Source organism: Dendrobates tinctorius, unplaced genomic scaffold (assembly GCF_039654945.1).
Source record: "Dendrobates tinctorius isolate UK_male_01 unplaced genomic scaffold, ASM3965494v1 ptg000003l, whole genome shotgun sequence".
Lineage (NCBI taxonomy): Eukaryota > Metazoa > Chordata > Amphibia > Anura > Dendrobatidae > Dendrobates > Dendrobates tinctorius.
In genome coordinates, this window is record NW_027361671.1 from 69,970,093 (window position 1) to 69,989,823 (window position 19,731).

Sequence of the window (19,731 nt, forward strand, 5' to 3'; positions counted from 1 at the left end):
TGACCTGTTGCACCTGGTCCAGAAATGGCTGCAGCCCGAGTCTTCTACGCCTGCGCAGATGGTAGAGCGAGTGGTGATGGATCGGTTTGTGCATGTCATGCCGAGACCCCTACAGACTTGGGTTGCCCAGGGCGATCCCCAAAATGCCGATGAACTGGTTGGGCTGGTCGAGAGATACCAGGGGATGGAAGGTTCCTTGGGGAAGCAGCCCATTCTGTATTGGAGGTCCCAGCAGGGGGCGAAGTCCCAAAAAGGGGTGGCGCGTCCAAGGTCAAAGGGGCGGGGGAGGTGGTGCCCAAGGTCCCCACGGGTGATATTATTTGCTGGAAGTGCCACGGGGCAGGACATATAGCTGCCCGTTGTTCCCAGACCACCAAGCAGATGGACTGCAGCATGGGACGCCGTAGTTCATACTATGCATATCCGGCTTGCAGTGTGAACTCGCCACCTAACGAGGGGCCACAAGCATGTCCCGTGAAGGTGAACGGTCGAGCAGTAATGGCGCTTCTGGACTCCGGGAGCTTGGTGACCCTTGTGAGGGCTAGTTTTCCTGTCAACATACTCCCGGGTAAAAGATTGGCGTTCGGTGCATACATGGCGATGCAAAGGACTACCCTATGGCCAGGGTGAATATTGAAACGGCGCATGGCACCAAGTCGCATGGAGTTGGCGTTGTTCGAGACTTGTTGCATTCTATAATTATTGGACGGGATTTCTGTCTGTTTTTGGGATCTGTGGGGGAAGTGTTCTGAATCCACCCCACTGAGGTATCGCCACCACCAGAGGCAGACGGGTTTCCTTTATGTGTCCTTGTTGGGGATGAGGAGGAATGGTCCCCTCTACCTGACATCCCGGAGTTAGGGGTGGCCGGGGACAATTTTGGGACTGCCCAACATAGGGGCCCCACGCTGAGGTAAGCCTTTAACAATGTCACCATCATTAATGGGGTTGCACAAGAGCCAGGAGCAGACACACGGTTTCCTTAATTTATGTCGAGTGGGGAATTGTTATACCGGGTCACGAAAATAAGGGAGGAGGTGGTAGAGCAGTTAATAGTACCAGACCCCTATAGACGGAACGTGTTGGACATGGCCCATTCACACATTTTGGGGGGACACCTGGGGGTGAAAAAAACGCAGGAACGGATTGTGCAGAGGTTCTATTGGCCTGGGTGTCACCGGGAAATGGCAAACTATTGCAGGTCCTGCCCGACATGTCAGTTAACTGCCCCCACATCTCATTTTCGGAACCCCCTTGTGCCACTGCCCATTATTGAGAGAATTGCCATGGACTTGGTCGATCCCTTAGTTAAATCAGCTCGGGGCCATCAGTATATATTAGTCATCTTGGACTATGCCACACGCTATTCTGAGGCCATTCCCCGAGAAACTCCTCCGCGAAGAGTATAGCACGCGAGCTGGTCCATGTGTTTTCCCGGACGGGTTTGCCGAAGGAGTTCCTGACCGACCAGGGGACACCTTTTATGAGCAAGGTGATGAGGGAATTGTGCAGAGTCTTGCAAATCTCCCAGTTGAGGACTTCAGTGTACCATCCGCAGTCAGATGGCCTTGTTGAGAGGTTTAACAAGACACTGAAGAGCATGCTGAGAAAAGTCATAGAGAAAGATGGTAGAGACTGGGATTGTCTCTTACCGTATTTACTGTTTTCTATCCGTGAAGTTCCCCAGACCTCCACGGGGTTCTCGCCCTTCGAGCTTCTGTACGGCCGACATCCGCGAGATCTCCTAGATATAGCCAAGGAAACCTGGGAAGCCAAAGTCACGCCCCACAGAAGCATCATTGAGCATGTGGCACTGATGCAGCAGAGGGTTGTGAAGGTGATGCCCATTGTTAAAGAACATCTCCGCCAGGCACAAGAGGCTCAGGCCAGGGTCTACAACTGGTCAGCCAGAGTGAGGCAGTTCAATCCGGGAGACCGAGTTCTCGTGCTAATCCTAACGGTGGAGAGTAAGTTCTTGGCCAAGTGGCAAGGGCCGTATGAGGTGGTGGAAAAGCTGGGAGATGTAAACTACAAGATCCACCAACCCGGAAGACGGAAGTCATACCAGGTTTACCATGTCAACTTCATCAAGCCGTGGCAAGATAGAGAGCCAGCGGTAACTCCGTGCTTGCTAGGCAACCTAGAAGGGGAGGTTGGAGCGATTACCATAGCGGAGACACTATCGAAGGCCCAGAAACAGTAGTGCCGGGAGTTACTCCAGAAAAACAGGGACCTGTTTTCAGAGTTGCCGGGGTGCACAAAGGTGGTGGAGCACGAAGTTCTGACCGAGCCACATGTGCGGGTGAACGTGAAACAGTATCGTATTCCTGAGGCCCGGCGAAATGTAATCTCCAAGGAAGTGCAGCGTATGTTGAAGCTCTGGGTCATTGAGGAATCCAAGAGCGGCTGGTCGAGCCCGATTGTCCTGGTCCCAAAACCTGACGGTGAATGGAGGTTCTGCAACGATTACCGGAAGCTGAATGAGGTCTTCAAGTTCGACGCTTATCCCATGCCACGCGTTGATGAGCTCATCGAGAGACTTGGACCTGCCAGGTACATAACCACTTTGGATCTGACAAAAGGATACTGGCAGATTCCCATGGCACAGGGAGCCAAGGAGAAGACGGCATTCTCCACACCAGACGGGTGCTTCCAGTATGTCCGGATGCCATTTGGCCTGCAGGGAGCTCCAGCAACCTTCCAGAGGGCTATGGATATAATACTTGCACCGCATAAGCTATACGCTGCTGCGTACCTGGATGATATAGTCATCTTTACCCCAGACTGGGAGTCTCACCTGGAAAAGGTCCAAGCAGTGTTTGATGCTCTAAGGGAGGCGGGGTTTACAATAAACCCAAAAAAGTGTGCCTTGGGTAAGGAGGAAGCCAAGTACCTCGGATATGTAGTGGGGCGTGGCGAGATCAAACCCCAAGTCAATAAAGTGGAGGCAATTCAAACATGGCCGAGACCTCTGTCAAAGAAGCACGTTAAAGCATTCCTAGGGATCGTGGGATATTACAGGAGGTTCATCCCTAACTTCGCCACAATGGCTGCACCTCTAACTGATCTGCTTAAGGGGACAAAGTCAGTGATGGTTAGCTGGTCCGAAGAGGCAGAGTCAGCCTTCCAGGAAATGAAGGGAGCTCTTTGTACGCAACCCGTTTTGGTGGCCCCAGACTTTAAACGTGAATTTGTCCTCCAGACAGATGCCTCAGATGTCGGGGTAGGAGCTGTCCTTTCCCAAGAGATACGTGGGGAGGAGCATCCTGTTCTCTACTTGAGTAGGAAGTTGACTTCTTGTGAGAGAAATTACTCAGTTGTAGAGAAGGAGTGTTTGGCCATAAAATGGGCAGTGGATACATTACGGTACTACCTGGTGGGACGGAAGTTTAGATTAATATCAGACCATGCCCCACTCAGGTGGATGAGGGAAACAGGGTAAGAATGCTAGGGTCACCCGCTGGTTCTTAGCCGTACAAGACTTCAGCTTCCATGTAGAGCATAGGGCCAGGAAGCTACATGGGAATGCCGATGCCCTCTCCAGAATCCCTTGCCTGGTAGGTGGAAGTGCCAAGCCCCACGGCTTTAGGCAGAGGGGGGAGGTATGTGGCAGGGCTAAGGGTCGTGTAATCTATGGGAGATGTGTCTCACAAATGACTTGTCTCCATAATGTAAGGCATAACAAATATTGCTGTATTATTATTGTTTTGACGGACCTGTGGTGAGGTCACAGTCATGTGACCAGTCAACTGCTGGGTTGGTGGGTGTGGCTACACCCTTATAATGTGGCCTGCTCTTGAACCAGGGAGCTGTATGTGTATACACCTCCTGTGTGCGCTGAGGCTCGCGGACTGAGCCTGAAGGAAAGGACATTTGATGTTATTTTGTCGCCTGAACTGAAGGCTGTTTATTTTGGTGACATGCTGTTTGGTTTATGATGTAATAAACCGCATGAACTTTAAGGGAACCTGCCTCCTGACTGTCTCCCGTCGCACCTAAGCGAGTAGAATCCCTACAATGTATTTGACTATCGCTACACACGTAATGACAAGTTTGAGCTATTTCTGGAGAAAGCATCCATGTTTTCTTTATACTTGGCAAACCCCCCCTGTATTGAGTCCATGGGTCATCAGCTACACATGACGGACATTTGCCGTAATAAAGGTTCCTGAAAGTTGCCCACCAGCAAGAGCATGGGGTTATAGATGAGGGGGTCTACAATTACACTTAGTAATTCATTAGTTTTAATGAATGCTTTGATGAGAAGAGTTGATTATATGGGTTGTTCACTACCAGGCACCCTCTTTTCAGTGCCACCAATGTGCTGAATAAAATAAGTAAAAACATCCTTTTTACCCGGGCTGGGGTCGCTCAGCTGCTCCGAATGCTGCGTCCCCCAGCAGTCTCGTGACATGTTTCTCACATCATGAACGCTGCAGTCTATCAGCACTTGTTAAGAGAGACCGCCCATGTGTTTTTTCTTATTCGGCACCCTGGGGGCATGCATGATGGGTTGTCTAGTAGTGGAAAACTACTTTAAAGGGAATCTGTCTCCAGGATTTTAGTATGTTATCTGAGAGCAGCTTGATGAAGGGGGAGAGACCCAGATTCACGATCTTACCATACTGGTTTCTGCAGTTTTGCTAATATCCTCATTATCTCTGCTGCAGTGCTACCAGTTTTCTGAATGCTGAGCTCTGTATAACCTGACACACACCACTAATTGGTATCTTACTGTGCATAGGCAGGAAGCTGCCAATCCGTGATGGGGGCAGGTTACACAGATCAAAGGGATTACATGGCATAAAACTATTTCTCTAGTGATTGATCATCTCCTGCTGATAAAACACGGAGTTTATTGAAAACCCAGCCCAGTAAGTGACACAACACTGGAATCAAGGTCTCTGTCCTTACATTATGCAACGCTCAGATTACATAGTAGAAAACTGCTGATAGATTCCCTGTAAAATATTCCTATAATCTATTAAATGGACAAAAACTAGTGGAAATCCTCTGCTTTACTTAGACGTCAGGAATCTTTGATGTAGTATGGATTATTTCTAGGGATGATTGATTCTCTTGAAATTCTAATTCTCTTGCATGGATACATTTTTCCCAAAAAATTGATTTGCAGCTAATTTTTCCCCATAAATCTGCAATACCACAAAGCCTGCAATTGGCCTGAAAAGATGTGTGTAACACCCCGAGGTCTTCTATGGCTGTACTCAGCCCCTTTCTGAGCTTTTAACACATATGCAGCCTTCGCCATATAATCAAATGGTAATTAATGGTAACATTTAATAACACACTGCACTGATTAGACCTTTTTTTTTTTTAATAACTGTTATCAAATGATCCTTTTTAGTCATTTGTGATTAGGCAGCTTGGTCTGTTGGTCTAGAACACCTGATCTTTCCTGTGCAGGAGTCTATGAAGAATTCACCTGCCTACCCCTGTGGTCCACGCCAAACCTGGTTTGACTCATTTTTGTGTCACTGTCTGTTCTACTAACTTTGTATGTTGCTTTCTGTGTCTACCATGGGAAATAGTCCGGCTTCCATATCCGATATCCAAGACGAGCCTCCAAAAATCTTCATTTTTGCAAAAATGGGGATCATGGAAATCACTGAAGCCCATGTATCTTTGTTTTACAAAAATGTTCATATTTTGTGCCCAGCCCTGCGGAGAGTCCCACTGGGGTAATTGACAACCGGAAGCCTTCAAAAACAGGTTATGTTCACTAAAAAGGACCATGGTGGTAATGAAAATTGTACAAACATGTACACACACGATGCGTCCCCACACTGCGACTAATGAATACACGATCTCCAATATTTCTGGAAATGGTCGTTAATTAGCACTTTTTGATCAAAGAGCGCAAAGCCCATCCAACCACGTCAAGGTGAACCGAAATATGGATAGTCCGTGTCACTAATGTCAAACCTCTCCGTGTGCCAAACCTCATCGGAATGGGGGGTGAAGAGGAAACCAGGCATAGTTCGTAGTATTTAATACTAAAGGTATGCGGACCCTGTTTTCTTATTTTTGTAGTACACATCGGGGGGATGTGGTGGTTTGCTCACTTGTGGTAGTCCATCACCGCTGACTTGTCTTTTCAATGAATTGATCTGGCCATCCCGAATTATTTTTGCTGAGCTACGTGCTGGTCGTAGAATCCGTTTCTGACCTTTTTTGTTGACCAGCTTCTTGTTCCCTTGCTGCTATTACTGATCCTGACAAACATATTTGAAAAATATACAGAACAAATAATAAAATCCAAACAACTTCTATTTACTACCCAAGTCCTTTCATAGGGGAATATAGAAGTGTTAATAGTATAAAAGACCATTCCATATTCTGTAAAAGTGAATGTGTAGATTATTTACAATGTGTCACAGCTCTTATTGATCCTGTCAAAACCTAAGAAAGTCAGACTGACTCTGGGGTAAAAGATGCACTTTCTCCTTTTCACCCAAACTGCATCATCAATGTGATGATACATATTTCCAGGATGATAATGCCCATGCTCTCCACCACCCTGCCTGCAGTTATGCTGCTTTTGGCTTATGTAGCGCCAACATGTTCCATTGTGTGGTTTCTCGCCATACACGCTAATCCCTGTATCCAGTGGGGCTCACAATGTAATTTCCCAATCTTATATACACGTGGGCTAATTTCATATGAAGATCACTATATATCCATATTAGAGGTGAGTGGATCAGCCAAAATTGTAATTTGCCTGTTTGCGCTGTTGTTCCCTGGAATTTAATGTCCATGATTGTGGACTGGGGTCTCTCAAGGCCCCAGAGCATAATAAATGTAATATGTTAATAAAATCCGTATTGTCACCTTACTGCTCGCCTCTCTGACCCCTCCGCTACTCACTGCCACCCATCTGGTCCTCGTGACATCTCCTGATTCCCAGAAGTTCATGGTGGATCCCACCACAGATCGCAACATGACCATCCACACGCGTGCAGCAGGGGATCAGAAGATGTAGCAAGGACCCAAGTGGGTAGTGCTGAGCAGTAGGGTGAGTACACGGACTCTCTTATGATGGCCCTTTATGATTCAGAAAAATGGCAGCCAGTGGCCACTATTTTGCTGAATTCGCTTGGAAGGGAATTACAAAAAAAATCAGATTTTTGGTGAATGGGAATTTTTGTAGAACATTGGTAGAATTCAATTACATTCAAATGTATTCGCTCATCTCTAATATTTAGTAATGCTGAACACAGCGTATTTTCACGTACAGTAATTCCTGCTCCAGGTATGTTTCCCAACAACTATCCAGACATTTGTTGGGAATCTCTCTCAGGCAAAACTAACAGGTCAAGGAAATTCTTATCCTCTCTTGCTGACAACTTTATCTTCCAAAAGGTAAAGGAGAAAACAAGGGGAACTGCTACCTTGGATCTAATCCTTATAAACAGGGAGGAAATGGTTGAGGAGGTAAAAGTGGCTGGGACCCTAGGAGGTAGCGACCATGCTATTCTAGAATTTTGGATAACTAGAGGCGGAAGACCTGTGAAGACTCAGACGTCAAGGTTAGATTTCAGAAAGGCAGATTTTAAGGGATTCAGAAAGAGAATTGGAGGGATCCAATGGCTGGATATCCTTAAAGACAAAAATGTCCAGGAAGGATGGGAAATCTTGAAAAATGAAATTCTCAAAGCACAGTTGTTAACAATTCCGAAAAGAGGGAAGAATAGGAAGCATTTAAGGAAACCAGGATGGATGAACACAGAACTTAAGCACATGCTAAAAAGGAAGCAAAAAATGTTTATAAAATGGAAAGAAGGAGGCATATCTAAAGAAGAATATAATGCTGTCTGCAGAACCTGCAAGGCACAAATCAGATTATCTAAAGCTGAAAATGAATTGAGGCTTGCAAGAGATGTCAAAAGCAATAATAAAGGATTTTGGGGATATGTCAAAAGTAAAAGAAAAGTCAAAGATGCTATAGGATTTTTACAGGATGAAAATGATGAAATGGTAAGACAGGATGTTGAGAAGGCTGAACTTTTAAATTCCTATTTTGCATCTGTTTTCTCTCAGAAAGGAAATGTAACATCAACTGTTATTCACTGTCCTATTAAGGGAATAGAAGAATCCAGGATATCTATAAACAGAAAGATAGTGAGGAAACACTTAGCTAACCTAAATGTATTCAAGTCTCCAGGTCCAGATGAATTACACCCCAGAGTACTGAAGGAGATAGCAGAAGAAATTTTTGAACCCCTCTCCATAATCTTTGAAAATTCTTGGAGAACAGGAGAAGTGCCAGAAGACTGGAGAAGAGCAAATGTTGTTCCTATCTTCAAAAAGGGGAAGAAGGTGGACCCAGGCAACTATAGGCCGGTGAGTCTGACTTCTATACCAGGAAAGATCTTTGAACAAATTATTAAACAACATGTATGTCAATACCTGGATAAGAATGAAGTGATTAAACAGAGTCAGCATGGGTTTGTAACTAATAAGTCATGTCAGACTAATTTAATTTCCTTCTATGATGGTATTACTGATTGGGTGGATCAAGGAAATGCTGTATAGTATATCTTGACTTCAGCAAAGCATTTGACAAAGTCTCTCATACAATCCTTATTGAAAAAATGACTAAGTATGGAATGGACAAGGCAACTGTTAGGTGGATTCATAACTGGCTTAGTGATCGGACCCAAAGAGTGGTCGTAAATGGCTGCACATCCAGTTGGAAGAATGTCTCAAGTGGGGTACCACAGGGCTCTGTCCTGGGCCCTGTATTGTTCAACATCTTTATCAACGATTTAGATGAAGGAATTGAGGGTAAACTGATTAAATTTGCTGATGACACAAAGCTAGGAGGGATAGCTAATACTAGAGAAGAGAGAGAGAGGATTCAAAAAGATTTAAATAAACTGGAGAAGTGGGCAGCAACTAACAGAATGGTTTTTAACAGGGAGAAATGCAAAGTACTACATCTGGGCAATAAAAATGAAAAAAGCATATATAGAATGGGAGGAATAGGGCTAAGTGACAGCACATGTGAAAAAGACTTGGGTATACTAATAGATCACAGACTGAATATGAGTCAACAGTGTGATGCAGCAGCAAAAAAGGCAAATGCAATTCTAGGATGTATTAACAGAAGCATACAGTCTAGATCACGTGAAGTAATTATTTCCCTCTACTCCTCTTTGGTCAGACCTCATCTGGAATATTGTGTCCAATTTTGGGCACCACATTTTAAAAAAGACATCAACAAACTGGAGCAAGTTCAGAAAAGAGCGACCAGAATGGTGACCGGTCTGCAAACCCTGTCTTATGAGGAAAGGTTGCAGGATTTGGGAATGTTTAGTTTGCAAAAGAGAAGACTGAGAGGAGACTTAATAGCTGTCTACAAATATCTAAAGGGCTGTCACATTGTAGAAGGATCAACTTTATTCTCATTTGCACAAGGAAAGACTAGAAGCAATGGGATGAAGCTGAATGGGAGGAGACACAGATTAGATATTAGAAAAAACTTTTTGACAGTTAGAGTGATCAATGAGTGGAACAGGCTGCCACGAGAAGTGGTGAGTTCTCCTTCAATGGAAGTCTTCCAACAGAGGCTGGACAGACATCTAACTGGGATGATTTAGCGAATCCTGCTTTGAGCAGGGGGTTGGACCAGATGGCCCAGGAGGTCCCTTCCAACTCTACGATTCTATGATTCTAATCTCAAGTCCTTATTTTCTGTCTATCACAAATAGGCAATTAACATAAATCCGATGATTGCGGCAGAGAACGGTCTCCGCCAGACTCCACAACATTTCACTGTCTTTGGGTCTAGAATTAATAGCCAGGTATCTTTCTTTCTAACGATGTGGTCCCACCAAGCTGGAGTGTGGAGTCCTTGCCCTCTATGGTAACTCGCACCCCACTTAGAAGATTAGACTTCAGGAACGACTTTAAAAAGACTAAGTGGAAGGAAATGTTTCTCCTTGATCAGATGTTGTTACTCTGTGCTCCGCAGGAACCTTGCTCGGAAATCTCAAAAGGTTAGCAAAGTGGTCTTGTTGAAGTTTTCAGCAAGATGCTCCGTTGCAGATATAATTGGCTGATGAGTAGGCTTGGCCCCTAACTAGAATGCCATTGTTCGATTTCCCGGCATTCCCTCTGAAGACTTGTCACACTTTCTGCAGGCTCCGTTGACAATTTTCTAAAAAGCAAACTCAGGGGAAATCATTACGCTCTTTACACGTCGTCTTCTGCAGTACAGAGTGATCCTGTGATATTTTAACACTGTTTTCCACTGCGTGATGGCAGCTAGCTAAGGTTAAAGCCGAACAAGTCCCTCTGTTACTTTGTGACTGTATTTCAGCCACTGAAGAAGAATAAGAGATAACTGACAATTAAATGGCTGGGTTGTCAAACTTGAAACATATGCAGCCAATCAATTGAGTCTATGGGGAGCACAGTTTTGTGAGAATGATACGGCAGAAAAAAGCGGAACACGGAATTTGTGCCGTACAAGTAGAGTGGATCTCCTTTGAAGACATGATGCTTAGAAAACAAAATTAGTTTATTTCCTGTTTATCAGATATTGCCGGAACAAATGTTCAAGAGAATTGAAGGAAATGATTGTTCACAGATCCTGATTCATCGTAACTTCTTAAGTGCATATTATAAAAGGCTGTAGTTATGTCCTTCGTGTGACACGCATCGGCACAGGGGAAGAAGCGCTACCGTAAGTGCTGTTCCCCGGCGGCGGGTGCTGAAGACAGCTCCCATCATTCTCCCCTGCTCTGCCGGCGCGAGCAGAGGAGAGTGATGAGTGTTATATTAAAGTCTGAACCATGACAGCAGATGGGGGCTTTTGGGACTCTTACTTCCATCATCCGACACCTGCGGATGATCAGGGTTTTCCGCAGCCACCGCCTGTGATATAACGAAATAAATGAATGAAAAACCCGGCATGGGTTCCCCCTTATTTTCTTGAACCAACCAGGCAAAACTCACAGCTCGGGGATGCAACCCTCAGATGTCAACTTCAGCAAGGTTGGTTATCAAGAATAGAGGGGTCCCCACGCTGTTTTTTTAAATTATTTAAATAAATAATTTTTAAAAACCGGCGTGGGGTCCCCCTCATTTTTGACAACCAGCCTTGCTAAAGCTCCCAGCTGGGGGCTGGTATTCTCTGGCTGGTAAAGGGCCATTGATATTGACCCCACTGCCTAATAACAGCAGCCCGCAGCTGCCCTGAAAAGGCGAATCTGTGAGATGCGCCAATTCTGGCGCTTTGCCCGGCTCTTCCCACTTGCCCTGTAGCGGTGGCAAGTGGGCTTAATATTTGATGGGTTGATGTCACCTTTGTATTGTCAGGTGACATCAAGCCTACGGCTTAGTAATATTCTTTAACATTTTGATGGCCTTTTACTGAATCCGCACACAAACAAATTACAGAAAAATTGCTTTTTGGCAATTTTTTTTTTTTTTTGTGTAAAATTCGACTAGAATTCAATCACACTTGCTTTTATTCACTCAAGTCTAAAGATGATATCCAGAGGCCAGGGGTGCACCATCAGTAAGGTGATCTCTTTGCCATAACAAACAATTTTTCTCGACAGCATTGGACCAGATTGCGTAATCGGTAAAGATGATCTAACAATGTTCTAGTAATATAATCCACAATCGTCATAGTTATGAGTTCACTTTATTCAACATGAAACCTTTCTTTCTGCCTCGTCTCCAGTGGCTGAATGCTGCCTTATATCCTCAAGAAAACATGGCTGCTGTTTGGCTTCTGTCGTGAATTTTTTTTTTTTTTTTGTGCCATTTGGAATCATAGTAAACCAACTTTATAAAACCTTAAAAGGGTTTTTAATGCACTCTGATATTGATGGCGTGTCCTCAGCATAGGCCATTAATATCCGATCTTTAAGGTCCATCCATCTGCCCTCCCACCAATCAGCTGATTGAAGAGGCCGTGACATTGCTTATTATATAACATATACTGTATATAATAATAATATAGCACACACTGTACACCAGACACAGTTCCATACGTTTTGTACTGGATATGCTTTGTACTTCAGCTCTCCTAGAAGATGCAGTGCTTGGTCAAGGGTCATGGTCCTTTTAATTACCAATTAGTTGGGGTGCTGAGAGCTGGACCCCTACTGATCAAATATTGATGGATTATCTGGAGACTATCAATATCAAACTCTCAGAGAACCCGTTTTAATTATGGCAGCATATTCTGGTGACAGAGCTGCTGTAACCATAATCATGAAGGCTATGGCCAGCTACCAATCGACTGATGCATCTATGCGGACAGTAGAGCGATATTATGATTGCTTTATGATCACCTTGATACGTTTGACACTGTGGTACCAGCATTAAGTCTTGTGCCATGCGGAAAGATTAGAGAGCAGCGTTGGAGGACTATGAGAATTGAACTAAGCTCCATCATGTTGGTTTTGGTTTGGTGTGACTTCTGCATATTTGTCCATCCACAGCTTATCTGATTCCAAATTACACTTTCTTTTTTCTTATGTCTTTTTTTTCTATAGAATACTATAAAACAGTGTTACCCAAATCTAGTCCTCTAGAGCCCCCAACAGATCATATTTTCAGGGTTTCTGTAGTATTGCACAGGTGATAACATTATCACTTGGTCGATACTAAGGGAATACCAAAAACAAGTCCTGTTTGAGGCTCTTTAGGACTAGATGAGGAACACTGCTCTAAAGAATCACCTCATCTGAAAATACTAGATGAAGGCCTGATGCTATCGCATCGGGAGAGCGGTAATGTCACGATGGGGGCAGGCTTTGCAGCGTTGAAAATCTCTCCCCCCATGTGCTCACCCACCTATCCACTCTCTTTCCCCATGTGCTGACTTCTCCCGTCTGTGCTCTCTTCTTTGACCTGTCTACCCCATGTGCTATCCCCCTTGACTGCTGTCTCTCTCCTTCCTGTGCTGTGTTCTCCCCTCATGTGCTGTCCCGTTTGAGCTGTCTACCCCCTTTGCTCTGTCTCTCTCACCCCTGTGTCTGACCGTGTACAGAACATACCACAGCTCCTGGGCAGGGGAGGAAGCAAAATACAATACTGACATTACAGTAGGAGATTGCAGAGGATAAAGTTTGTGAGGTAAAATATTGTTTAAAAACAGTCAGAGGATTCATTTTGTGAGGTAAAATATTTCACTGTGACCCCCTGCTGTAATGTCAGTATTGTCTTTTGCTTCCTCCCCTGCCCCGGAGATGTGGTATGCTCCATACACGGTCAGACACAGACAATTTTTAAAATGAACTTTCGTTCGTGGGAAAACCCCTTTAATGTGACCGGCTCCCTCTGCCTGTAGACACGCCACTCATCTGCCGCCGGGATCAGCCAAATGATTCACTGTGGCTGTGCGGAATTCGCGCAGGAGCAGTGCGATGGTGTTCCGCTGGTGGTACCGCGCTTGAGAGTGTGTGTGGTGCATACGGCGTATAGAGTGCGTGTGTGGTGCGACGGTGTTCCGCTGGTAGTATCGCGCAATAGGTTGGTACCAGCAGCAGTTCCATATTGAGACACCCATCACTTGGGTCTCCCAATATGGTGGTCAGTGAACTTCCTCTACTTGGAATTCAGGGATACGGTGACATCTGGACAGAACAGGAAATGAAAACATTACAAGGCAATTATATAGATACATAACTTTTATTGATTTACACAGGGAGTCTTTGACTTTTTATATTCCTTTTTTTGCTTTTTAAGTGTGTTCTGAGGTCTTTGAATTACTTGCTTTAAGACTGAATATTTGACATTGAATGGCTTTAGTATTGTTATATTTTTATTATCTGTATTTGCGCCTTCTCTAAGTTCCAGGGTCACATTCATAATGTCAAACGATATCAGACCAAACGCCTTCATGTTAATTTAGAGAAATATCAGGGCTTAGCCGCAGCAGCCATGACAATGAGATTGGTGGCCTGTCCTTTGTCATTCTCAGATATACTAGAGATGTGGCCAGTGCATCGTAAGCTGATCTGTCAAACTAAACAAACAACTCACATTGTTAACATTTCCTAAATCTTGCATTAATAAAACCAGAGTAAGTCTGTGAAACCACAGGAGATTTCCTCTTTCTCACAGCAATGATGGATTGGATTCCTTCAAGGCTGAGTAATGAAATTGCCTCAACTACTGAAACGAAACATTTTGTTTTCTTTTTGCTTCCTTCTCAGCACAAACAGGAGTTACCCTTTACAATGACACCAAAAATAACATTTACTTGACATTTTTTATTCCTGATGTTAACATTTACTTAGTTTTTTTTTTTTTTTATAATTAGCCCTTTTAATTAATTTTCTGCTGTTCTCATTGATCATTTAGATTTGATGTAAAAGGCGAATATTCAGACTATCAGATTTTTAATTATTCTAATAATTTGGTGAAAAATTGATTTGCATAACACGGCAATAAAAATTGGGTCTTTTTCTAGACTATTATATATGAAAATGAAGAACTCCCAAAGATATTTCTGGATTTTCTGAATGTCCGCCATCTGCCATCTTTGCCAAAAGCTGAAAGTTGCGGGTACAGTATTCAGTTTTACTCCATTTTACATTCACATTATCAAGACATTTATTAAAATGAACGCAGATGGAAGCAATTAGTACAGCAATGAATCATATTCCATATGTCAGTGGTATGTGTGTGATTGGTAACTATGGGCATGGCTTCCGCTCTTGCCTAGTACTGGTGGTAATAAACCATACCTTTTGTCTGAAATCAATAATATGGAACATTTTCCATTCTAGTACGTTCTTATGACTATGTCTTGATCTACCACTTGGTACATTTTATATATTTTGCATCCATGAGTTTGGAAGGAGCCTTACACCAATAATCAGGTTAAATAGATACAACCTTTATTGAAAATAAGCTAAAAACAGGACACCACACAGAAAAACAACAACTAACCGTGCCACCTAAATTGGCCCTGCACTGGGGCTCTGATAACAACTACCTACCAGCGGAAGTTGGCACCCTAAACACAATCGAGATTGGCGCCCCTGCTCCACGATGGCTGACCCTAATACTCCTAGATAGCCCTGGACTGGTGCAGCATACAGTCAGTCATTTATTCAGGAAAGGAGAGTAAAGGTGTCGCCAATGTAGGTAGGTTCTTAGGCAACAGTAGAAAAGGTGCAAGACAAGTGCTGTAAACACGAGACATAAAGTGACATGTGCAAGAAGATAAAGTACTTTGATATTGATGGCTTATCCTTAAAGGGTGAACTGGGACTATTTTTTTTTTCTTATGGTCCTAAGAACTTACAGGCAGGTAGTTGATAATTACCTGCCTTTTGTGCCTTGTACCTATCTGTCAGTGACATCTTGTCGACAGAGCAACTGCTTTTCTTCCGCTCTGTTGATGGGGCGTGACTGAGATGTCATACTGATAGGCATAAGGGAGCCGGATGTCAAACTGCGGGGATGCGGCTGTCAGTCAGGATGACGTCGGCCGATGCCCCATTGACAGAGCAACACAGGCGAGGAAGCAGCAGAAGTTCTGTGATCCTTCTAAGCCGTCGCTGGGCAGGACAGCCAGGTAGTTAGCATCTGTAAATTGCTGTCAGCCCAACAATGGTTTGTTTGGCAGCCATCTTAGCTGTCTCTTTGTGACACCAGAGCACTCCTGTTTTCTATGAGTGGGCCGTCACCAGATATGTTTGGTGGTGGCAGCTTATTTCCAGGAGAACAATGTGTTCGAAGTTCCCAGATTGGATGTGGCCGATCAAAAACTTCCCCAACAATTAATCGATATCGGCAGGTTCAGCTGACATTAATCTAATGTATATGGGGGAGTTTAGGATGTTGTCCTAAGTTGTAACTGTTCTGTCTTTCAGCTCCATTGATGACATTGAATCAGAAGAAACAAGGTAGGAAGATTATATTTCCTGCACACTTCATGATGTAGGAGAATCTCAGCAGATGACCGCGCTGTTACTAATAAAGATACAAAGACCAACCTATTACTGCCATATAGTGATAGATACCGGTGCTGCAGAACATATGCGATTACAGTACAGTTATATATAGTGACTTACAGCTAATGATCTTTCTGGTGGAGTCATTCACTTTTCCCATTTTTTCTATCTGGCTCAGACCGACATGATAACTTCCCTAGCCAGGACTCTACTGCAGAGATTACAACAAAGACACATCAATGAATTCCTCCACAGTACCCTCCACATGCACAGTATGTCGACTCTACTGTTCCCCACCTCTCCACTGCCTGGAAAAGCATGATCCCACAATTGTCACACCCACACAGCCCACCATTCAGTATAATGGGCCTGCGTTCAATATAATGGCCCCCACACAGCCTTCCACACAGTATGATGGATCCCGCATAAATCGCCACAAGGTATAAAGTCTAAAGGCTCGCACATAAGCCTCCAATTATTATAATAGCCCCCATATAGTCCTCAGTACATCATAATGCACCCCATAGTCCGTACATTATAATGCTCCCTATAGACCATACAGTATAGTGCACCCTATACAGTACAAGGCACCCCATGGCCCATACAATATAATGCACCCTATATCACATACAGTATAATGTAGCCCATACATTATAATGCTCCCTATAGACCATACAGTATAATGCACCCTATACAGTATAATGCACCCCAAAGCCCATACAGTATAACGCACCCCATGTCCCATACAATATAATGCACCCCATGGCCCATACAGTATAATGTAGCCCATACAGTATAAGGCACCCCATGGCCCATACAATATAATGCACCCCATGGCCCATACAGTATAATGTGGCCCATACAGTTTAAAGCACCCCATGGCCCATAGAGTATAATGTAGCCCATACAGTATGCATCCCATAGCCCATACAACTACACCAAATTTCTCAATTCACTAAGAGTAGTACCAAAAAGAAGCTTGAAACAGCCAAAAACAGTTAACACTTAAAGATATGAGGGCTAAAAAAATCTATATTGTAAATGATTAAAAAGACATATATATAAAACCAGTCTCACAATAGATAAACACGAATGGGAGAAACAAATACAGGAAACAAAGAAGTGGGTACCCCTTTGTAGTATAGCCTATATACTGTATAGTCCATATGAAATCAGTCAAATACAAAAAGGTATTATGCCAGAAAAAAACATATGGAAAGTAAAAAGAAGTGCTAAGTGAAGGGTAAATGAGTTAGTGACAATCCTGCATAGCACAAATCTACCTAACAACATATAGACCACACATATGGGACTAATAGTAAAGGTAACATTACCTGCAGTGTATGAAACCAGGGACACACCAGACCTGACGCGCGTTTTGCTATGAAATGCTTCATCCAGGGGTTATAGCCCATACAGTATAGTACAACCGCCCATGATCTATACCAGTGATGGCGAACCTTTCTGAGACCGAGTGTCCAAACTGCAACCTAAATCCCAATAATTTGACGAAGTGCCAACACGTGCCAAATGCCCCATCATGAACCCCTTCGTGTAGAAATATGCCCCATCATGATCCCCTTCATGTAGAAATGCCCCATCATGATCCCCTTCATGCAGAAATATGCCCCATCATGAGCCCCATCATGATCCCCTTCATGCAGAAATATGCCCCATCATGATCCCCTTCATGCAGAAATATGCCCCATCATGATCCCCTTCATGTAGAAATGCCCCATCATGATCCCCTTCATGCAGAAATGCCCCATCATGATCCCCTTCATGCAGAAATGGCCCCATCATGATCCACTTCATGTAGAAATATGTCCTATCATGATCCCCTTTATGTAGACATATGCCCCATCATGATCCCCTTCATGCAGAATATGCCCCATCATGATCCCCTTCATGCAGAAGTATGTTCCATCATGATCCCCTTCATGCTGGAATATGCCCCATCATGATACCCATCACGCTGGAATATGCCCCATCATGATACCCATCACGCTGGAATATGCCCCATCATGATACCCATCACTTCCATCATTGTCCCTCTCCCCATCGCCGCCATCATTGTCCCTCTCCCTATCACTGCCATCATTGTCCCTCTCCCCATCACTGCCATCATTGTCCCTCTCCCCATCACTGGCCCTCTCCTCATCACTCCCATCATTGTCCCTCACCCCATCACCGCCATAACTGGCCCTCTCCACACACACAGGGCCACATTCACGACACACACACACAGACACACCAGCGGCCACACACACACCAGCGGGCACACTCACCTCTCCGCGGTCTGCGCGCGCAGGCAGCGTCCTTCCTGTCACTTCCTCTTACACATTGAGAGGCGCGGCTGGAGTACATCATCATTCAGCTCCGCAGCCGCGCCGCTCAATGTGTGTGAGGAAGCTGCAACTCTGAACAGTGAGGCGAGGCCTTGGCCGCATGCTAGCTGAGAGGGCTCTACGTGCCCTGTCTGGCACACGTGCCATAGGTTCGCCATTACTGATCTATACAGTATAGTGCACCCGCCCATGGTCCATACAGTATAATGCATCCACCCTTGGTCCATACAGTATAGTGCATCCACCCTTGGTCCATACAGTATAGTGCAACCGCCCTTGGTCCATACAGTATAGTGCAACCGCCCTTGGTCCATACAGTATAGTGCATCCACCCTTGGTCCATACAGTATAGTGCATCCACCCTTGGTCCATACAGTATAGTGCATCCACCCTTGGTCCATACAGTATAGTGCAACCGCCCTTGGTCCATACAGTATAGTGCAACCGCCCTTGGTCCATACAGTATAGTGCAACCGCCCTTGGTCCATACAGTATAGTGCAACCGCCCTTGGTCCATACAGTATAGTGCAACCGCCCATGGTCCTCATACTATGTTACATCCCCCACATGGTCCTCACCGTATAATGCATCCCTCCATGGTCCTCAGTACAGTTTTATGGCCACCACATTGTTCTAAAACAAAACAAATAATAAAATACAATACTCTCCTCTCCTCCTTGTTCTGCTCTGATTTCCGCAGCTTGTCTTCTGAAGCGTCACACATCTCGGCGTAGAAGACAACATGTAGTGACGTCATCATACTGAGACTTCAGATGTCGAGGAAAAATGATGGAGAAGGAAGCGTCATTTGACACTCCCTCCTCCATCATTGCTTTCAACTGTATTGGTAGATGCCGATACAGCTGAACTTACGGGGCCTCCCCGGCTCACGGGCCCCAAAGCGGTGAGATCATGTCTCCCGCAGAGTTTAGCTGTATCAGCACGCTGCACACGCTGATACAGTTATAAGTAGTGTAGCCCTGGCTGGGCTCATCAGAGCGTGGGGCGACCGACCTTTGCCCCCCCCAGTAGCTACGCTTACTCTTAGAGGTAGGTAAACAAAACCTAATAATCACATACGTACACCATTGTAGTAATATTCTAACGCTGAATACACAGAGCATGAAGAGAATATCATGGTCACATGAAGGCACCTGCAGATTTTCACTTTAGAGCTTCCCATGTGAGAACATTGAGAATCACCACACTGCGGCCTCCGCTCATCATCCTATTGAAACTAGTTTGTTGTATTTTCTGCCTCCCATTCGTGATGCTGATACTTGTGTTGTTGACCTTTCCAGCAAACTGTCCCACCAGCCTGTGCTGCTATTCCTGAGGGATCCATACGTCTTGCCTAAAGCCAGCGGTAATCAAATCCGTCATGTGTTATCTGCTGTTTACTGATCACTCCCAGCACCACAAAGTATTAGGAAAAG

At 44.6% G+C, this 19,731-nt stretch overlaps 1 protein-coding gene across 1 annotated transcript in view; it reads left to right on the top strand.

The window, feature by feature from the left end:
• Window positions 1-19,731, top strand: part of SNX24 (sorting nexin 24) — a 219,554-nt gene that overhangs the window by 192,552 nt on the left and 7,271 nt on the right. The window contains exons 4-6 of the mRNA XM_073556433.1: window positions 14,456-14,550; window positions 15,867-15,899; window positions 19,597-19,661. Coding sequence (XP_073412534.1) covers window positions 14,456-14,550; window positions 15,867-15,899; window positions 19,597-19,661 — 193 coding nt within the window. The remainder of the gene's footprint in view (window positions 1-14,455; window positions 14,551-15,866; window positions 15,900-19,596; window positions 19,662-19,731) is intronic.